We start from the raw sequence: 19642 nt of genomic DNA on the forward strand, positions 1-19642 counted from the left end.
AAAAGGACTGTCGTTGCGCTAACGTGTACCTAACCATAGACATCAATGCCTTTCTTAAAATCAATATACAGAAGTATATATTTTTAAACCTGCATATTTAGCTAAAAGAAATTCAGGTTAGCAGGCAACATTAACCAGGTGAAATTGTGTCACTTCTCTTGCGTTCATTGCACACAGAGTCAGGGTATATACAACAGTTTGGGTCGCCTGGCACTTTGCGAACTAATTTTCCATAATTTTCCATAATTATGACTTTACATTGAAGGTTGTGCAATGTAACAGGAATATTTAGACTTATGGATGCCACCCGTTAGATAAAATACTGAAAGAATAAATGTTTTGTTTTTGAGATGATAGTTTCTGGATTCGACCATATTAATGACCCAAAGGCTCGTATTTCTGTGTGTTATTATGTTATAATTAAGTCTATGATTTGATAGAGCAATGGGTAAAGCTGCTTGGAGGGTGGCTGCTGTCGATGTGTTCCTGGTTCGAGCCCAGGTAGGAGCGAGGAGAGGGACGGAAGCTATACTGTTACACTGGCAATACTAAAGTGCCTATAAGAACATCGAATAGTCAAAGGTTAATGAAATACAAATGGTATAGAAAGAAATAGTCCTATAATTCCTATAATAACTACAACCTAAAACGTCTTACCTGGGAATATTGAAGACTCATGTTAAAAGGAACCACCAGCTTTCATATGTTCTCAGCAATGAACTTAAACGTTAGCTTTCTTATATGGACTTACACTTTTATTGCACTTTTACTTTCTCTCCAACACTTTGTTTTTACATTATTTAAACCAAATTATTCATTTGAGGCTAAATTGATTTTATTGATGTATTATATTTAGTTAAAATAAGTGTTCATTCAGTATTGTTGCAATTGTCATTATTACAAATCAAATTTAAAATAAATGTTTTAAAAATCGGACGATTAATCGGTATCGGATTTTTCTGTGTGGGTCATCCAGTAATCGGTATTGAAAAATCATAATCGGTCGACCTCTATTAGAGACACGCAGTTCGCTCTGAAAAAATCTCCACAAAAACTGTATGGCATAACACATCTCATGTTGTATTTTAAAATATACAGTGTGCTGAAATGACTCCAGCTTAGAACCCACAAATGCATCACTGCCTGTCTCAAAGCAAGTCCATTGGGGAGTAGCCTGGTTCAAGGAAACGAAGCGCTGCTGCCTCATTTACACAACATAAACGTGCCAAGGAGCTAGGCTAACCCCCCCCCCACCCCCCACACACACACACCAGCACTCATGGGAGTGCACACTGCACACAGGGAAGCACGTATGCAAACACACACACGAGCAGTAGAGCTCATGCCGGCAGGCAAGTAGATACACCACACACAGGAAATCCCAGCTGATTCTAGCGATGGAAGCCCACCCTGTAAATGATCCTATACTGGAAAGAGCAATCCTCCTGAGATAACAGGAAGTAGGGGGAAAACTAAAGAAGAAGAAGAAAAAGTATGGACTAAAACTTCAGCTCAGAAACTTCTGTATAGACTCCAGTGATGTGTTATACACACAGGAATCCACTTGAAATGTGCCAATCAAATAGAAGTATTGAACATGTTTGCCCGAAGTCGAAGCAAGGTGGCTTCTTTAAAATGTGAGTTCTTACAGATATATCCTGACAACAACAAAAAAGTATATGTATATTATAATATACTAACAAATCGAAGTAAAAAAACAACAAACATTAACCTCTATAATTGAAAAAACAAACAAAAAAAGGCTATAGATTCTATAGCTGCCTTTGGGCTTAGAAATACAGACGAGCCAAGTTGAATTTCCCCTATTGACAGCTTTGGCTGTCCTTCCTCTTCCCTCAGCTTGGTGGAAATGGGTTTGTGTCGTGCTTTGCGCCTCAATGAGTTCCTATCCAAATTAAAACACCTCCAAAAAAGACTCCCTTATGTAGTGCCCCTCCTTCTCCCCAGCATCAAACCCTTGGCACAGACTTGAAGGCTAGAAAGAGATAGAGCTAGAGAAAGAGGAGGAGAGAGAGGAGGGAGAAAGAACAAGGGAGACAGACAGCAAGAGCGAGAGAAGATGGGTAAAGGGACAAAGAGAAAGCAAGAGCGCAAGAAAGGGAGCCAAAAAGAGAGAGAGAGCAAGAAAGACAGAGATAGCTAGTGAAAGAGCGAGAATGCAAGAAAGCAGCCACGACCTCTCAACATTCATTAATGCACACTCCACACTGGCACTAATCAATGTGACTGAGCAACACCAAAGGGACTATAACTACAGAGAGAGGGGATACGAGTTGTGGATCAGACAGAGGATCACAACTCCCACCACGGCAGAGCAGTCTGTCTGCACCACTATCAAACATGTCCTCCTGTGAAGGTAGAAGGCTTCTGGAAGACTAGGACTAGAGCTACAGACCTGGTTGAAAAGCTACAGACCGTCCTAAGAGCTCATATAGGCCTGCTCGAAGAGCTGCTACAGGCCTGCTCGAAGAGCTGCTACAGGCCTGCTCAAAGAGCTGCTACAGGCCTGCTCAAAGAGCTGCTACAGGCCTGCTCAAAGAGCTGCTACAGGCCTGCTCAAAGAGCTGCTACAGGCCTGCTCAAAGAGCTGCAACAGGCCAGCTCAAAAAGCTGCTGCAGGCCTGCTCAAAAGAGCTGCTACAGGCCTGCTCAAAGAGCTGCTAGGCCTGCTCAAAGAGCTGCTACAGGCCTGCTCAAAGAGCTGCTACAGGCCTGCTCAAAAAGAGCTGCTACAGGCCAGCTCAAAAAGCTGCTACAGGCCTGCTCAAAGAGCTGCTACAGGCCTGCTCAAAGAGCTGCTACAGGCCTGCTCAAAGAGCTGCTACAGGCCTGCTCAAAGAGCTGCTACAGGTCTGCTCAAAGAGATGCTACAGGTCTGCTCAAAGAGCTGCTACAGGTCTGCTCAAAGAGCTGCTACAGGCTTGGTAGAATGGCTACAGACTGGAATAGACTACAGAAAAGCTACAGACTTGGTAGAAGAAGTGAATAGCTGCTAGAAGAGTTATAGGTCTGGCAGAAGATACAGACCTTGCTGAAACTATATAGGCCTGGGAGAAGAGCTACAGACCTTCAAGAGCTTTAACCCTTCCGGTACAGTTTTGGGGAAGAAACTTTTCTGTAAGGACCCAAAGACAGTAACAAACAGATAAACAGCCTTACCTGCTTCACCCTTGGCTTCCCTGGGGAGAACTTCCTCTTGGAGATGGCAGGCTTCCCCATTCCAATCTTGGGGGTGAGGGGAATAAAGGTTGTGTTGGTGGGAGGCACACTAGCACTGTATCCAGGATAAGGCTGGACCTGAGGCGAAGCCTGGGCCTGGATTTGGACCTGAACCTGGGGTGGGCTGGCTTTCCTAGGGGAGGCCTCTGTAGAGAAGGGGGATGGGGCCAGCCCAAACGAGAGCTTGGGAGACAATCCAGGGGAGGCCTTGGAGGCTTTGCTCTCTCCCCTCGGAGAGCCGAAGTCCGAGAAGCTGCAGTCGCTGGCAGGGGTAGTATCCATTTCTACCGTGGTATCCATGTCTACCGTGCTCTTCCATTCAGGAAGTTCAGCCATGGGACTAAGCTCCTTTTCTCTGATTGTATCCTCTTCAACTGGCAATACATTTGAAGGCAACACCTCCCCCTCATCTAAAACAATTGGAGGCAAATCCTCCCCCTCGTCCTCTAACTCCTTCTGCAACTTCTGCACAACCTCCTTTTCCGCAACTGCACCCTGCTCCTCCTGCATAGGTTCCAGAACATTCTCCTCAACAGCCTGTTCCAAATCTGAAGATGTCATTTCCACAGGTGCAACTTCCATAGGCTTCTCCTCCTCTACAGGGGGCTCCTCGGTAGTCTCCTCCAAAGGCTCATGGGATATTTCTTTGGTGGGCGGAGTAAAAGTGGTTTTGGAATCCTCCGATTTGGTCTCCTCTGCATTGTGGGGCAACGCCTCTTCGAGTGCCACCCTTTTTGCCGCTTCTGGAGAGTCCGATATTTCCAGTTCCTGTTGGTCGTCGTCGGCCCTGGGTGCTGCGGGACTCTGGGAGGCGAGCGATGACACGCCCACTAGAGTCCCAGACCTCTGGGGAGACTCCGGGCCCTCTGTCAGGGTAACAGTCACCTGGATCTCCTGCGCAGGTTCAGCACCTGGAACGGAGAAAGCCAATTAAATAAGAGCTCCAGCTTGTTTATCATCCTGAATCGAATCGAAGCTGTGGTGTTTCTTTTTCAAAAGTGACACCCACAACAAGAGGGCGGAGACGATCTTATCTAAGTGGTTGGGTGAAATTATACTGGGACGTTAATGTGATTTTAAAGCCTACAGCATGGTTTTCTATACTGTACCTGAGGAAGACTCTTTGGGCTCCTGCTCCTTTAGAGGGCTAGGGCCCGCCCCTTCCTCCCGCCGGGGGCTAGGGCACGGCCCTTCCTCCCGCCGGGGGCTAGGGCACGGCCCTTCCTCCCGCCGGGGGCTAGGGCACGCCTCTCCCTCCTTAAGAGGGCACGCCCCTTGCTCCAGCCGGGGGCTAGGGCACGCCTCTCCCTCCTTAAGAGGGCACGCCCCTTGCTCCAGCCGGGGGCTAGGGCACGCCTCTCCCTCCTTAAGAGGGCACGCCCCTTGCTCCAGCCGGGGCTAGGGCACGCCTCTCCCTCCTTAAGAGGGCACGCCCCTTGCTCCAGCCGGGGGCTAGGGCACGCCTCTCCCTCCTTAAGAGGGCACGCCCTTGCTCCAGCCGGGGGCTAGGGTACGCCTCTCCCTCCTTAAGAGGGCACGCCCTTGCTCCAGCCGAGGGCCAGGGCACGCCCCTTGCTCCAGCCGAGGGCCAGGGCACGCCCCTTGCTCCAGCCGAGGGCCAGGGCACGCCCCTTGCTCCAGCCGAGGGCCAGGGCACGCCCCTTGCTCCAGCCGAGGGCCAGGGCACGCCCCTTGCTCCAGCCGAGGGCCAGGGCACGCCCCTTGCTCCAGCCGAGGGCCAGGGCACGCCCCTTGCTCCAGCCGAGGGCAGGGCACGCCCCTTGCTCCAGCCGAGGGCTAGGCACGCCCCTTGCTCCAGCCGAGGGCTAGGGCACGCCCCTTGCTCCAGCCGAGGGCTAGGGCACGCCCCTTGCTCCAGCCGAGGGCTAGGGCACGCCCCTTGCTCCAGCCGAGGGCTAGGGCACGCCCCTTGCTCCAGCCGAGGGCTAGGGCACGCCCCTTGCTCCAGCCGAGGGCTAGGGCACGCCCCTTGCTCCAGCCGAGGGCTAGGGCACGCCCCTTGCTCCAGCCGAGGGCTAGGGCACGCCCCTTGCTCCAGCCGAGGGCTAGGGCACGCCCCTTGCTCCAGCCGAGGGCTAGGGCACGCCCCTTGCTCCAGCCGAGGGCTAGGGCACGCCCCTTCCAAAAGCGGCACCACCACCTCCACCACAGCCATGAAAACATCTGGAAGACAGGAAATAAAAGCAAAGTCATGCCTTAATTGACAGCTGTTTGTAACAAAAAAATTATAGGCTTCCAACCAATTCTCACAACAACAACAAAAGAATAACAATAAAACATTTGGCCATGATGCAGTAGAGTAATCAAGAGGATATGGATACATGTGAGCTCAGTTTGGTCCCGTAGGACACCTGTCCCTGTGACAAAGGTATATGAGACAAATGCTATTTATTTCCAAAATGGTTTGGCCACCTTCAAAGGAATTTCTCATTAGAAAAAGTTCCCAGTTTTGAATGCAGAACAATGGGGAACTGAGGCCCCGCTCAACTCCTGTGGTTCTCTAGTGAGTCACACACTGACACCATCCAAGCAGAACAATTCACAGCCCTTCCAATTAGGCTCTAATTTCGAGTTAATTAGGGAACATCTTCCTCCCAGGTATTCTCACTTCAACATTCCAAAGCCAAAACCCAGCTGCTTTAATAACTCAATACCTAGTGTTCTCTCTATAAACAGAGTCTACGACTGGACAATTCCATGCCCTGAGGTGTTTCTATAGTGGATGGATTGGATGTGAATACTAGAACGTAAGCCGATACCACTGCTATTGAGTGATTCCTCAAGAAACCAGGGCAAAAAAAAAAAAAAGATTTCAGATTTTCACTAAATTTAATCCATAGAATGGTCCTTTGGATGAAGGATTGTTGGCATATATTTGTATCTAAAAGCATAATTGATAAATAATTTAAGTTGAAAAATGTCACATTTTGGCCTTACCCAGGCCTCCTTTATGGCTGCAATGTGTAACCTTTTGGGCGATCCAACAAAATTCACATAGAAATGTGAGTTATAGATCTGTCACTCTCATACATTCGACAGTAGTTTATATGGTACAATGATTATCTACACTATACTTGTATGTTTTGTCACAATCTGAAATTATGTGAACTATTAGAATTTTAGCAACCAGAAAATGGCAGAGCGATTTCTTTAAGACTCCATTATGTTTCATCTGTAAGTGCGACAAAGAAAGCAGTGGTGTCATATGAAGCTTTATCGCTTGCTCTGTAATACCAGAAGTATTTTAATTTCAATGGAAAAAGACATTAACATATGAATATTGAAAAATATAAACATGAATATTGAAAGTATACAGTACCAGTCAAAAGTTTGGACACATACTTTTTCAAGGGTTTTTCTTTATTTGTACTATTTGCTACATTGTAGAATAAACAGTGAAGCCATCAAAACAATGCAATAACACATATCATGTAGTAACCAAAGAAGTGATAAATCTAAATATATTTTATATTTGAGATTCTTCAAAGTAGCCACCCTTTGCCTTGATGACAGCTTTGCACACTCTCAACCAACTTCATGAGGTCGTCACCTGGAGTGCATTTCAATTAACAGGTGTGCCTTGTTAAAAGTTGAAATTTCTTTCCTTTTTAATGCATTTGAGCCAATCAGTTGGGTTGTGACACGGTAGGAGTGGTATACAGAAGATGGTATTTTACCAAATAGGGATAAGTCCATATTATGACAAAAACAGCTCAAATAAGCAAAAAGAAACAGTCCATCACGACTTTAAGACATGAAGGTCAGTCAATGCTGTCATGACGCTGGCCTGGGGGTAGGTTTATGACAGTCATAAATACCTCTCTCCCCTTTTTCCTCTCTCTACCCTACTGATGTGACTATTGAAAATTCCCTGGTTAACATAGATTCTGGGAACATCAGAAGTTGGTGGGAAATGAACCATATTTTGGTAATCCAACCAGTTGAACATATGCGTTGGTACTTAATGAATATGATGTCAGTTCGGTTGTCATCTGAGACATTCTCATCAATGATAGGATGACAAAAACTGTACAGTGGAAAGTCTACACTTTACAGTTATCAGATTCACATGGAATTGTTGTGCAATTTAAACATTTGTGAGTTTAGCTTCTAAAATGTGAGAATTGGGTTTTCATGAGTGAATTAGGCCCGACTCAGTGGCCCGCCCACGTGAAGAGATATTGGTTATAAACTACGAAACACGCCCTCCTCTCCCTTCCTATATAAAGCCTTTACGACAATATAACTTTCTGCTCCGGGTACATTTGGATGATGGTCCGATGTCAGAAGGGTTCATATAATAACTACAGAACGAAGCCAACCTCAGCATGAGCTTTGGTTGCGAATGGTATGAACTTTGAACTCTTATTCGCAACAGAAGTGATACCTCCTAGCCGTTGAGTTAGCAGCGGCCTCTGTAAACGTGGGCTAGGAGAGGACAGACAGAGTATTACATCTACCACACAACGACGACACTACAACGTTTCCCGTTCACCACCAGACACTCTTCAAAGGACAAAGGACTCTGTTGGGCAACACGGCCTTCCATCTACCACCAACCTATTGAAGCGCAGCTCAGAGTAAACATTTATTACATTTTCCTTTTCCAAATGGGCGGTAATTTAGAATGCATAAGATTCTGTATTTACGATAGAGTAGCTGCCTACGGCCCGATAGAGACATCGCTTCTCCCTTTGTTCTTCAGTCTTCCCGCTCTTTCACTCAAACCCAGCCCCCTTTTTTTTGCGTAACCAGCTGTCATATCTGTTCCGTCCGCTAGGGACGTTTTCCTTTATTACAATTTGTAATCAAGGTATGATTCATTCTTGTAAATGTAATTCTGTGATTAGTTAGGTATTTAGTGAATAAATAATTAAACCTAATTTTGTGTTGCTAATTCAACTTCTTAGCCAGGGTTGGTGAAGATAACCAAGACTAACATTGTTCGATGATCCGAAAACGGTCTGAACATAAACATTATTGGAGCCCCCATGCGAGGAATCTAAAATAGGATGATGCTTTCATTTTGATTCAGCCTATATAAAATTTAAAAGCACATTATGGGAGTTGGAGACAGAAATTATTGGTGGTGTGTGTGCTGAAGATTCCCCGCCTCCGTGTTGTGTTCTGACATGGTCAGTGGGTAGCGTAAGCGAATACATTTCTGTATGAGGGCTGATAAAAGCTAATTATAGAAATCTGAGAAAGAGCGTTTGGCCAAACGCAGGGCTATTTCTGCCTCGCGCGTTTCAGACACGTATAGGCTCGGTCATTATTAGTTTCTCGAGCGAGGACAAAGAGCTAGCCGATTGAAATTCAGGAGATATTAGCTTGACCAGCGATAATTATCTCTGTCTCTCTCGTGCTTCCTCCGCCTTGCGGAATGGAAGTCCCGCCCCGGGTACTTCCGTTTGATTTCAGTGTGTGCCAGTACTTTCCTTCAAGAATTATTCAGGACACACTCAAGTCATTACTTATGATATCCAGACAAATATCAATGTCTTATTCAATTGAACTAATAATAAGTGAAATTGCCAGATTTACATTCTCAAATGGATCTTTTAAATAATATCCCATTTGTTGACTTTTTAAATAAGACAATGTAAACTCTTTCCAAACTAACCTAGATGAAGTAACTTCAGGTTAAACTTCTCAGGTTAATTAAACTCAGGTTAATTAAAGTAGGTGGTCACCACTCCTCCGCTAATTAGTGATCCTCCACCCATAAAAGGATTGATCTCTGACCTCCAACCCTAATTATGCCATTAGCGAAACCCTCTCCGAAATCAACTATCAAACACAGGCTTTGTGACGGTTCTCTCCACTTTAGCACTGATGTATCGCCATCAAAGGTTGGCATCGGTCCGATACCCCACAGTGCACAATTGAAGCACGTGCAAGACATGGCTAACATGAGGGCACAGGTGGAGAGAACTGAGCAACTATTGACAAAAGCAGGAAATTAAAACATTCTGCTAGTCGCGCAACTGTGTTTGAAATCTGAACAATTAAAAGTAATTGCAAATGCTCATGAAGATGAACGAGCACAAACACCAACAAAATCGTTGTCTGCAGGAACTCGATTTAGCCAAAACTAAATACGATGTAGTCCACTCTAAACTAGATAAATCTGTTGAGTTATCTACAAATAGGAGCGCGCAATTTGATAACATGCAGGCAGTTTTGTTGAACGTTACTCAAGGTAATAATGTTTTACTCCAAATTCTGCAAACCAAAGACGATCAGTTGATGAACACAATGACTAACTCATTGAAGTCGCTGACCAAATGAAGGTTGAGAGAACTCGGGTGATGAACATGGAAATATTGATTTCCAAGCAAGCGGAAGAAATCTCATCACTGAATCTCTCGCTCCATACACAATACCTCTATCTGCAAACCATGACAGTTAAGTTTGAGACCGAAAGGAGCAGGGGCGAAACTCACGTGTCCAAAATCAGTACTCTAAGCGCTCAAGTGGACTCTGCAATGCAGCAGAATACCACCCTTAGGTACCATCTGGAGGAAGTCCAGAATGATCACGTTCTACAGCATGACTATCCATCCAAGCAACCAGAGTCCGGAACTCAAAGGAGTGAAGACAATAGGTTTCAGACATTGCCTCCATCATGTGTCCCTCAGTCTTCTCCTCTTGGATGGATATTTGGCACTGAGTAATATGGCGCATCTTAGCCAACAAAGGCCAAAGCTTGGCTTCTCCTCTTGGCCTTTCGGCCCCACTTTCCCCACAGGATGAAGTCAATCCTCTCCGCCCGCTTGACGCGGAATACCTTGACAAACTCGTCAAGAATTTCCCCACCTTTGACCCCGTTCCAGGTCAGCCAAACGATACTGAGATGTTCCTAGCTGACAGAGGACGAGTTGGATGGCTACCCAAACGCTACGGGTTCTGACAGGGTTTAACCTGTTGAAGCGAACTTCGAATAGACACGTGACAAGGTTCATTCGCCTACAACAGCAACGCATGCTAAATGACTACGCTAAACTTGCCACAGCTTTGAAATTAGAATTCAGTGGAATTCAACTCGCAAACGCGATAGCTCACTGGCTAACACGGTCAAACAAGCTCAATATCATAGCCTTCGTTCAGCTTACTTACTGAAACAGGAATGGAAGACGTGTTACCATTTAAACAAATGTTTCTGTCGAACATGTATCTCACCTTCATTACCTACTTGGGCCCTGCAGCCCACGTTGACTTGCCTATCTTACAACTCAGAGAGCTTGCAAGCACAGCTTTTGAGGCATCAAAAGTTCACATCGCTAAAAGCCCTGACCACTCGGTTTTGAAGTTTGACCAGGAGCACTCACTCCGGTCAGAGGGTGCATTATCAGGTATTGGAGCGTTGAGAGTTGACGCACAACAACGGTTTCTACCACGAAACCACAAATCCAATAACCACCGCGGTCTAAATAACTGTAAAGTACGTCGCCATCAAAACGACTACTGCTACAATCGACCTGTTCGCTACGTTACTGCACCCAACCCACAAAAAGTGTCAGAGCACAAGGGTAACAAAGGGTTGAAGGAAGATCAAAACGTAGACCAATGTTCTCCTGAAGTTCCACTACATGAAGAACTAAAGCGAGAAACATTTGAGAAAAAATACTGGTGACATCCAGTGGAAGTGATAGGAACTGAAAAATGGTTCCTATCAAATATCCCTTGGCAAAGACATCTGAGGGAGCAGTCAGAGGCAAAAAAAAGCAACATCTGAACAGTTAGTCCTCGGGGTTTTGCCTGCTACATAAGTTCTGTTATACTCACAGACATGATTCAAACAGTTTTGTTTTCTATCCACATCTACTAATAATATGCATATCTTATATTCCTGGCATGAGTAGCAGGAAGTTGAAATTGGGCACGCTATTTATCCAAAAGTGAAAATGCTGCCCCCTATACCTTAACAGGTTAAAAGTGGAATGATGCGACACTACACTTTGAGGGGTCACTCAGACTACCTCGCCTCTCACATGCTGAAACTACACTTCAAGGATGTATCGCTTGTCCACCCTGTGTATGTTACCAGCCTCGAAACTGTACCAGTGCTACTTGGAGCAGACTTGATGGATCGGTTACTCCCATTGATGGATTGGAAAACCAACCAGGCATGGTCACAGGCCACAGTGCCTTCTCCACTGACCACACGTTCTTCCTCTAACGCTAGCTGCAACGCAGTCATTCACGAGGGGTATCTGTCGAAAGCACCCCTTGGGAAAAGGACATTTAGAAACCACTTGGTGCAGAATCCGATCCAAGGAGATATTACGATATCTCAACCCATTCCATCAGTCAATCTGATTGACCATTCTTTTCATGATTTCGATTCAGCCGTCTCTGTGAATGAGCAACTTCCCTCCTTCTTGCAGTCGTGCAATACCGTAGTTGAGATGAACTCTTGCCCTTCGGACACTTCCGCAAGCACTGCGGCCGTCTCAGCAAGAAAAACATTGATGCACAGAGTACATTCTGCTTCCGATGACACACCTTCGGCTTTGTGGGGGACTGTCAACCCTTACAATGACACTAATGGCGTCAATCCAGCAACTGACCCGATGACTCCCACTGGTGAAACACTTTTTATCCTCGTCTCAGTTTGCAGGTACTGAAGAGGTTGCCACACGCGGACGCGTGGTGACTGAGACCTCGACAGCCACTGAGGGTGTTGAAGCACAAACACCAGGAGATTTGGTTGAAAGGTTACAGCCATTCTCATAATAACGCGGCCACTGACTACTCGTACATAGGGTCTGAACTTTTCATTTGCGCCTCAGATACCAACACCACATGCAGGTGGTGGGGTCCCCGAGACACAAAAGGGGGGGAGAATAGTAGCCCAGACCCATGATGAGCCTCATCGAGGCCGGTGAAGACTACGGACAACACCGTACGAGGCCGCCAGAGCATAAATCAAATCTAGTTGTAAACTCCCCTATGAGAACAGTGAGGAGCAGACAGGCCCCTAGACGGGGATTATCTTAGAACACATCTAGGATAGTACTGAGGAGTACCACACTGGTTGTAAAGGAAGTCCAGTGGACTTGTCCACCTCCAAAATAAATGGCAACAATAATCATTCCTTGCCATGTGTAATAGTCACTACAAGACAACTAGTAAAATGCTCTAATCATGTATTCCTGTAGGATAACATTTCAGAATAAATCAGTAGCACAACTAGTCCCCTTGAGTATCAGTACCACAGTCAGTCCAGTAACACTCAGTAAGAGGATTAGTAACCTCAGAAGTTAAATTGCTATTGAAAATAGCGACATAGGAGTCACTCAGAGTGCAACACGGGGAAAGGAATCTCCATTGCACTCTTCCAATGGTTAACACACACCACTAATAAATAGAACCCTCCGTTCAGGAGAAAAGTTACTAGAAGTTATGAACCATGATCACACCGCATATGACTGGTCCAATACTTAAAGAGTACTTCCGTCATGAGGTTAGCTCCATCGTGGATAACATAGCTACCGCCACTACAATAGTGGAAGACAGTGACTGGTAGTAAAACCACTTCAGACTCCCTCGACACCAATTCTGACTGACGTCCAGGCATTGACCTGAAAATTACCTGACTACGTCAGACTCATTCTGAACAAGTTGTAATCTGCCAGGATACTTGGTTTCCTTCCCTTGACATCTGCGCTTGCGTAAGCATAAACGCACATGCGCAACGGAACATCCAATTAGGATTTATGCTAGGATCACTTAAGGGTGAAACACAAGCAATGGACATTAAACCAGTGGAAATCTGTCCTTTGGCCTTATGAGTCCAAATTTGAGATTTTTGGTTCCAACTGCCGTATCTTTGTGAGACGCAGAGTAGGTGAACGGAAGACCTCTGCATGTGTGGTTCCCAACTTGAAGCATGAAGGATGTGGTGTGATGGTGTCGGGGTGCTTTGCTGGTGACACTGTCTGCGATTTATTTAGAATTCAAGGCACACTTAACCAGCATGGCTACCACAGCATTCTGCAGCGATACACCATCCCATCTGGTTGCGCTTAGTGGGACAATCATTTGTTTTTCAACAGGACAATGACCCAACACACCTCCAGGCTGTGTAAGGGCTATTTGACCAAGAAGGAGAGTGATGGTGGTACATCAGATGACCTGGCCTCCACAATCACCAGACCTCAACCTAATTGAGATGGTTTGGGATGAGTTGGACCGCAGAGTGAAGGTAAAGCTGCCAACAAGTGCTCAGCAAATGTGGGATCTCCTTCAAGACTGTTGGAAAAGCATTCCGGGTGAAGCTGGTTGAGAGAATGCTAAGAGTGTGCAAAGCTGTCATCAAGGCAAAGTGTGGCTACTTTAAAGAATCTAAAATATAATAAATATATTTTGATTTGTTTAACACTTTTTTGGTTACTACATGATTCCATGTGTTATTTCATAGTTTTGATGTTTTCACCATAATTCTACAATGTGGAAAATAGTACTTGCCTTGTGTTTCAGTATATTTTGGAACACAATATACTCTACAGGTTACAAAGTGGGACTTCTGCTAGTTTTAAAGTCATGGCCCATTTTATACAGAGAAATTGGTATAGTAGGCAATGTAACCAATCAGATCCCTCTTTCTACATCCTGCAAATCACCAGCATAGGGGGACCATTTTGAATCAATTTTCACATGCTTACAAATGCTTACAAACTGGATCATAACACTAAAAGTAGCAGAGATCCCACTTCGGAACTTTGATATGCCTTCTTATCATATAACAAAACAAACGGTAAAGCTTCATATGACACCAATGTTTGCTTTGTAGCACTTACAGATTAAACATTGTGGAGTCTTAAAGTGGAACTGTCAGCGCTTTAGCAACATGAACTCTGATTCAAATCGGTTCATATACAACCCCAGGAAGAATATGATGCCTTTTTATTTCATTTTCTGACAAGCGAGCACAGACATGGAAGCTTTCAAGTTTTCATACCTTCATAGAATGTTTGGGAATGACAGTAAGGTATGGGAAAATTCTATAGCAATATAGAGTTGGAAAGCGGCCGTGCGTTAGGGCAATTAATAAATACTGCAGCAAATAGAATCTCATAAAAACGTGTCAGTCTTGTCCAGACCCAGATTCTACACAGTCACAGGTGTGCCATAGTCAATCAGATCTACAGTAAGCTTATATGCAAATAAGCCATTTGCCACACAGGCCTGCCTGCATTCACTTTGAACTGGACATTGGTTTACAGGCAGGAGCAAATGAGTGACTTTAGCCATAAAATACACCTGAATGGATTTCTGAAAATATGTAAATGGAACAGGAGTCTTCTTACATTTTGGGAACTTTACAGTCATATTGATTAAACAACCATGAACAGGTAGGCTCGCTCTCTCCCTTGCCTTTGCACATCAACAACAACAAGATCAACAACTGTTTGCCAGAGCGAGATGAGCTCAAATCTAATGAGGTAACCGTAGACAAACCCTCTCAAACGTTTTCAGCTTGTTGGCCGTCAAAATTGTGCTGATAAACGATACGGAATAGTAGTCTGCTCGTCCCACGTTTTGACATCAAAATGAGAAATTTCCGGCCTGACTGCCCATTTGATAGATGCCAAATACATTTGATTGACAACTAAAAGAACTGTGGATAACAGTTGATCAAATTCAGCATAGCTAGCTATAGCAAAGTGATTGACATTTCTTGCTTGCTAACCAAATGACACATGCACCTCTAGCTGTAGCCACCGAAAAACGATATATGGAGAAAAAGTCGGCCACTCACCCAATGACGTCCTCTTAGCAGCGAGCTAGCTAACATTAAGCTCCATGGTTTTTGCTTGCTAAATAAATACATAGCTACATAAGTAGATAGTCTATTAGCCACATTATGACGGACTTGTGATCATTGCCCTCGCTAGTTTGATTGTATTGACATTCCCAGCCTTAGCTTGTCCGTTTTTGTCTAATATTGAGTAATTGAAAACTTGCATCCCGAATGGCTGGAGGCAGCAAACAAGGTCCCAGGCCAGTTGTGATTTACAACACTGGTAGCAATATTGGTTGGACTACCAATAAATATATTGGTGAATTAATCATGCACTGAACTGCATCCCTCTATTCTGCCAAAAATGCCTTACTCTACGTCATGGAATTTTGAGTCAAATATAACCTATTTTTAACATTGCTTAGAAAGTTGATTTTGTAGCATAAGCTGGGAATTTGATATTTTTTACAGATAAGAGTGTTTAATATAGAGATTTTTTTTATTGCACCTTTATTTAACCAGGTAGGCTGGTTGAGAACACCTTTATTTAACCAGGGAGGCTGGTTGAGAACACCTTTATTTAACCAGGTAGGCTAGTTGAGAACACCTTTATTTAACCAGGTAGGCTAGTTGAGAACACCTTTATTTAACCAGGGAGGCTGGTTGAGAACACCTTTATTTAACCAGGTAGGCTAGTTGAGAACACCTTTATTTAACCAGGTAGGCTAGTTGAGAACACCTTTATTTAACCAGGTAGGCTAGTTGAGAACATGTTCTCATTTACAACTGCGACCTAGCCAAGATAAAGCAAAGCAGTGCGACACAAATAACAGAGTTACACATGGAATAAACAAACATACAGTCAAATAACACAATAGAAAAAGTCTATATACAGCGTGTGCAAATGAGGCAACATACATAAGGCAATAAATAGGCCATAGTGGCAAAATAATTACAATTTAGCAATTAAACACTGGAGCGATAGATGTGCAGAAGATGAATGTGCAAGTAGAGATACTGGGGTGCAAAGGAGCAAAACATTTTTTTTATAAAAAAATAAAAAAACAGTATGGTGATGAGGTAGTTGGATGGGCTATGTACAGGTGCAGTGTTCTGTGGGGTGCTCAAAGTTAGTGAGGGAGATATGAGTCTCCAGCTTCAGTGATTTTGTTTTATATGTGCAAAGTAGTTCAAACACAGTCAGTTCCACTTTAACCTCTCTGCGCACCGAACCCGTTAGTTAGCGGGATGAAATTCGACAACATACGGTGATCGCTACATAAATAGTCATATTAAACATTCATGAAAATACAAGTGTCTAACATGTTTCGAAAGCCTAGAATCTTGCTAATCCAACTGCGTTGTCAGATTTTTTTAAAAGGATTTACTGCGAAAGAATACGATGTGATTATCTGAGGATAGAGCCCAATAAAAAACAACTATTTCAACCAGCACAGGTGTAACAAAATCACAAACTGCAATAAAATAAATTGTTTACCTTTGACAATCTTCCTCTGTTTGCAATCCCAATGCTCATTGTTACAAATGAATGGTCTTTTCTTTAATAAAATCCATTTTTATAGCCTAACACGAAACATTTTGTGAACCACTTGTGTCGTGAATTCCGTCTCATTCCATTTGACGACACATTCGGAGTAAATACACACACTAAACGTGACTTTTCCAGTCATGTTTGGTTTCATTGCAATCAACTGGTTTGTTTGTAACACAACCAAACGTGATGGGTCATTTCGCTTTGACTGAAAGAAACCGATTTGAAGACAACAAGTAATGACATCATTGTGCACCAATGATATGACCGCTGTTTCGTTGATTGACTGTATTTTAACCCAATGACCACTGATCGTCTTGAAATCTAGCTGGGTAGATAGCCAATGAGCTGAGGTAAACGGCAATATGTAATGTTTATGTGTTGGAAGACCAACCCATGTAGTAAACTCTGGCGTAAAGAGGGTCATTCACCATTGAAGTTTCATACCGGAAGGAGCAACACATGTTACGCACAGCGTTGTTTTGGTAAAGCGCATCTTCAGCTGTTTATATATCAATCAGTATGGCAACTAGGTCAGGGAAAGCGAAATCTAAGTCTAGATATACAGATGTACACACAATTTTAGAAGAAATTGATCGGGAAAGTGAGACAGAGATTGCAGTTGTAATGTATGCTAATGCCGTTGTTTGAAATTAATAATATAAAATATTATGCGATTTTTTTACATTTTAGTAGCAATATATAAAAATGTAATGTAATGAAATGTGAGATCCGTGTGTCTGCCGCCCCACCCCACCCCCACATGAAATAGCCTATTTGAGGCTGTTGAGGGGAGGGCAGGCCCACAACAATGGCCAAAGTGAAATGTAGACAGTAGATACAGCTGGTCTGTTGTAATATAATCAAGACAGTAGACCTAGCTGGTCTATAATAATATATTAAACCTTATGTTCCCTGTACTCTATATATATCTGTTTATTATGCCTGTTGATACAGGGCTCATATGTGTAACTATTCTAACTGAACATTGTCTTTCACAGTGACACTGACTCCGAATGGGAGCCCCCAGTGCCAAGGTGTCCATCCCCCACTGAAGCTGGTTCATCCAGCTCCTGCCACAAGTGGTATTCATCTGCCCAAATGTATTTCTGCGGGCATGGATGTGCCTCAGGGCCAAAAGGGCACAGCATGGAGGCGTCGCTGTGTTCTTTGCAAAATGAAGTCCCCCATCACCTGCACCACATGCTTGGTGACCCTCTGCTTTACAGCAGAAAGAGACTGCTATGGCACCTGGCATCAGCAGCACAATATTGTGTAGAGGACTGAGGGTCTTCCAAATATTGAAAGTGTTATTTTGTAAATGTATATGTAATGGATGTGAAACGGCTAGCTTAGTTAGCGGTGCGCGCTGAATAGCGTTTCAATCGGTGACGTCACTTGCTCTGAGACCTTGAAGTAGTAGTTCCCCTTGCTCTGCAAGGGCCGCGGCTTTTGTGGAGCGATGGGTAACGATGCTTCGAGGGTGACTGTTGTTGATGTGTGCAGAGGGTCCCTGGTTCACGCCAGGGTATGGGCGAGGGGACGGTCTAAAGTTATATTGTTACATATATTTATTTTTTTCATGTTTTTTCTCCATTTTTGGGGTGGGTGTGTTAGAATACCATTTTGGTATTTTGTATATAGTTATTCCATTCAAAATGTATAACTTCACCAATTTGGCCACTTGGGTACATTTGGGCTAATTGTGTGGGACACCTGGGTGACTCCATGATAAATGTCATGTAGCGCACTCATTTTGGAAGTTATTATTATGAAACTTTTCACAAGTACTGTTGCCCTCTTATGTTTTTCACTGAAATTGTCCCCATCATCCTATCTGAATGTTTGTTTTGTCTTGTTCATTTTAAAGATGATACAACAATAAAAATGAAAAAAATGTATGGTTTTTTTCATTGTATTATCTAAACCAGATCTATTGTGTTATATTCTCCTACATTCAATTCACATTTACACAAACTTCAGAGTTTTCTTTCAAATGAAATCAAGAATATGCATATCCTTGGTTCTGAGCCTGAGCTACAGGCAGATAGATTTGGGTATGTCTTCAGGCAGAAATTGAAAAAAGTAGGGGGGTTAAGAGCTGTAAGAGGTTAAAGAAGGCCTGGTTAAGTCCAAAATGTCACAAATATTCAAAATTATATGAATTCATTCTCAATTATGCTTTAAAATACAACAATCCTTCCTCCAAAGGACCAGTCTATGGATTACATTTCGTGAAAATCCAAAACATCATGGTATTTTTCTGTCCTGGTCTCGTGAGGAATCACTCAATAGCATTGATATCAGCTTACATTCTAGTATTCACATCCTCTCCATCTACTATAGAAAGACCTCAGGGCATGATAATTGTTTTCCAATAAGAAAAAGATGTGTGAAATACAGGAATAATAATATGGCAAGCTTCATTTCAAGACTCTTTAGTACTCACTGTATCTAAGCCTATGTTTCAATGCAAAAATAGGCTATTGGGGAGAAGTACCCTTTTCAATTTCTTAAAATATTAACAAACACTACATCCTTGTTCACTTTTCCCTGCAACTACCATTCACATTACCCTGGGAGCTGGTCTGAAAAAGGCCCCCACCCTCCATTTCTGCCTCTCGCTCCTTGCGTCCATGCTTCCCTCTTTTTCTTCTTCCCCTCCTCACATTGGAGGATCAGCACATGCAGTCAAACCCACACAGAAAGGCGTCACCATGACAACCCCTGTTTAGAAGACCCCCGCTCTCATTAGAACGCCGAGGCAATGGTTTCAGGCAGAACATAACAGTCCCAGCAAATCAGGTGAGAGATTAGAGTGCGAGAGAGAGATCGAGCGAGAGAAAGAGTTAACAAACCCACTGTGTTTGGCCTGCAATGAAACTCTTAGCAAACTAAATGGAATGAAATGGATGGGTGTGAGACTACACCAGTGGGGGAGTCAGAGTGTGCAAAGTTCAATGTGTAACTGAGATATAAGGCCTGGGGACCCACCTTGAACTCTAGTACTACAGTACCACATCTCACTGGGAGGTTCACCAAAAATGACTTGAGACAAATTACTCCCCTCTCCTATCGAC

At 43.9% G+C, this 19642-nt stretch overlaps 1 protein-coding gene across 1 annotated transcript in view; it reads right to left on the reverse strand.

Moving 5' to 3' along the window:
* The window catches only part of LOC112232703 (histone-lysine N-methyltransferase 2C-like), a 301309-nt gene that overhangs the window by 71126 nt on the left and 210541 nt on the right, over positions 1-19642 (reverse strand). Inside the window, exons 12-14 of the mRNA XM_042298636.1 lie at positions 4724-5424; positions 4350-4638; positions 3181-4151 (exon numbers count right to left, since the gene is read on the reverse strand). Coding sequence (XP_042154570.1) covers positions 3181-4151; positions 4350-4638; positions 4724-5424 — 1961 coding nt within the window. The remainder of the gene's footprint in view (positions 1-3180; positions 4152-4349; positions 4639-4723; positions 5425-19642) is intronic.

Source organism: Oncorhynchus tshawytscha, linkage group LG16 (assembly GCF_018296145.1).
Source record: "Oncorhynchus tshawytscha isolate Ot180627B linkage group LG16, Otsh_v2.0, whole genome shotgun sequence".
In the NCBI taxonomy this organism is placed as follows: Eukaryota; Metazoa; Chordata; class Actinopteri; order Salmoniformes; family Salmonidae; genus Oncorhynchus; species Oncorhynchus tshawytscha.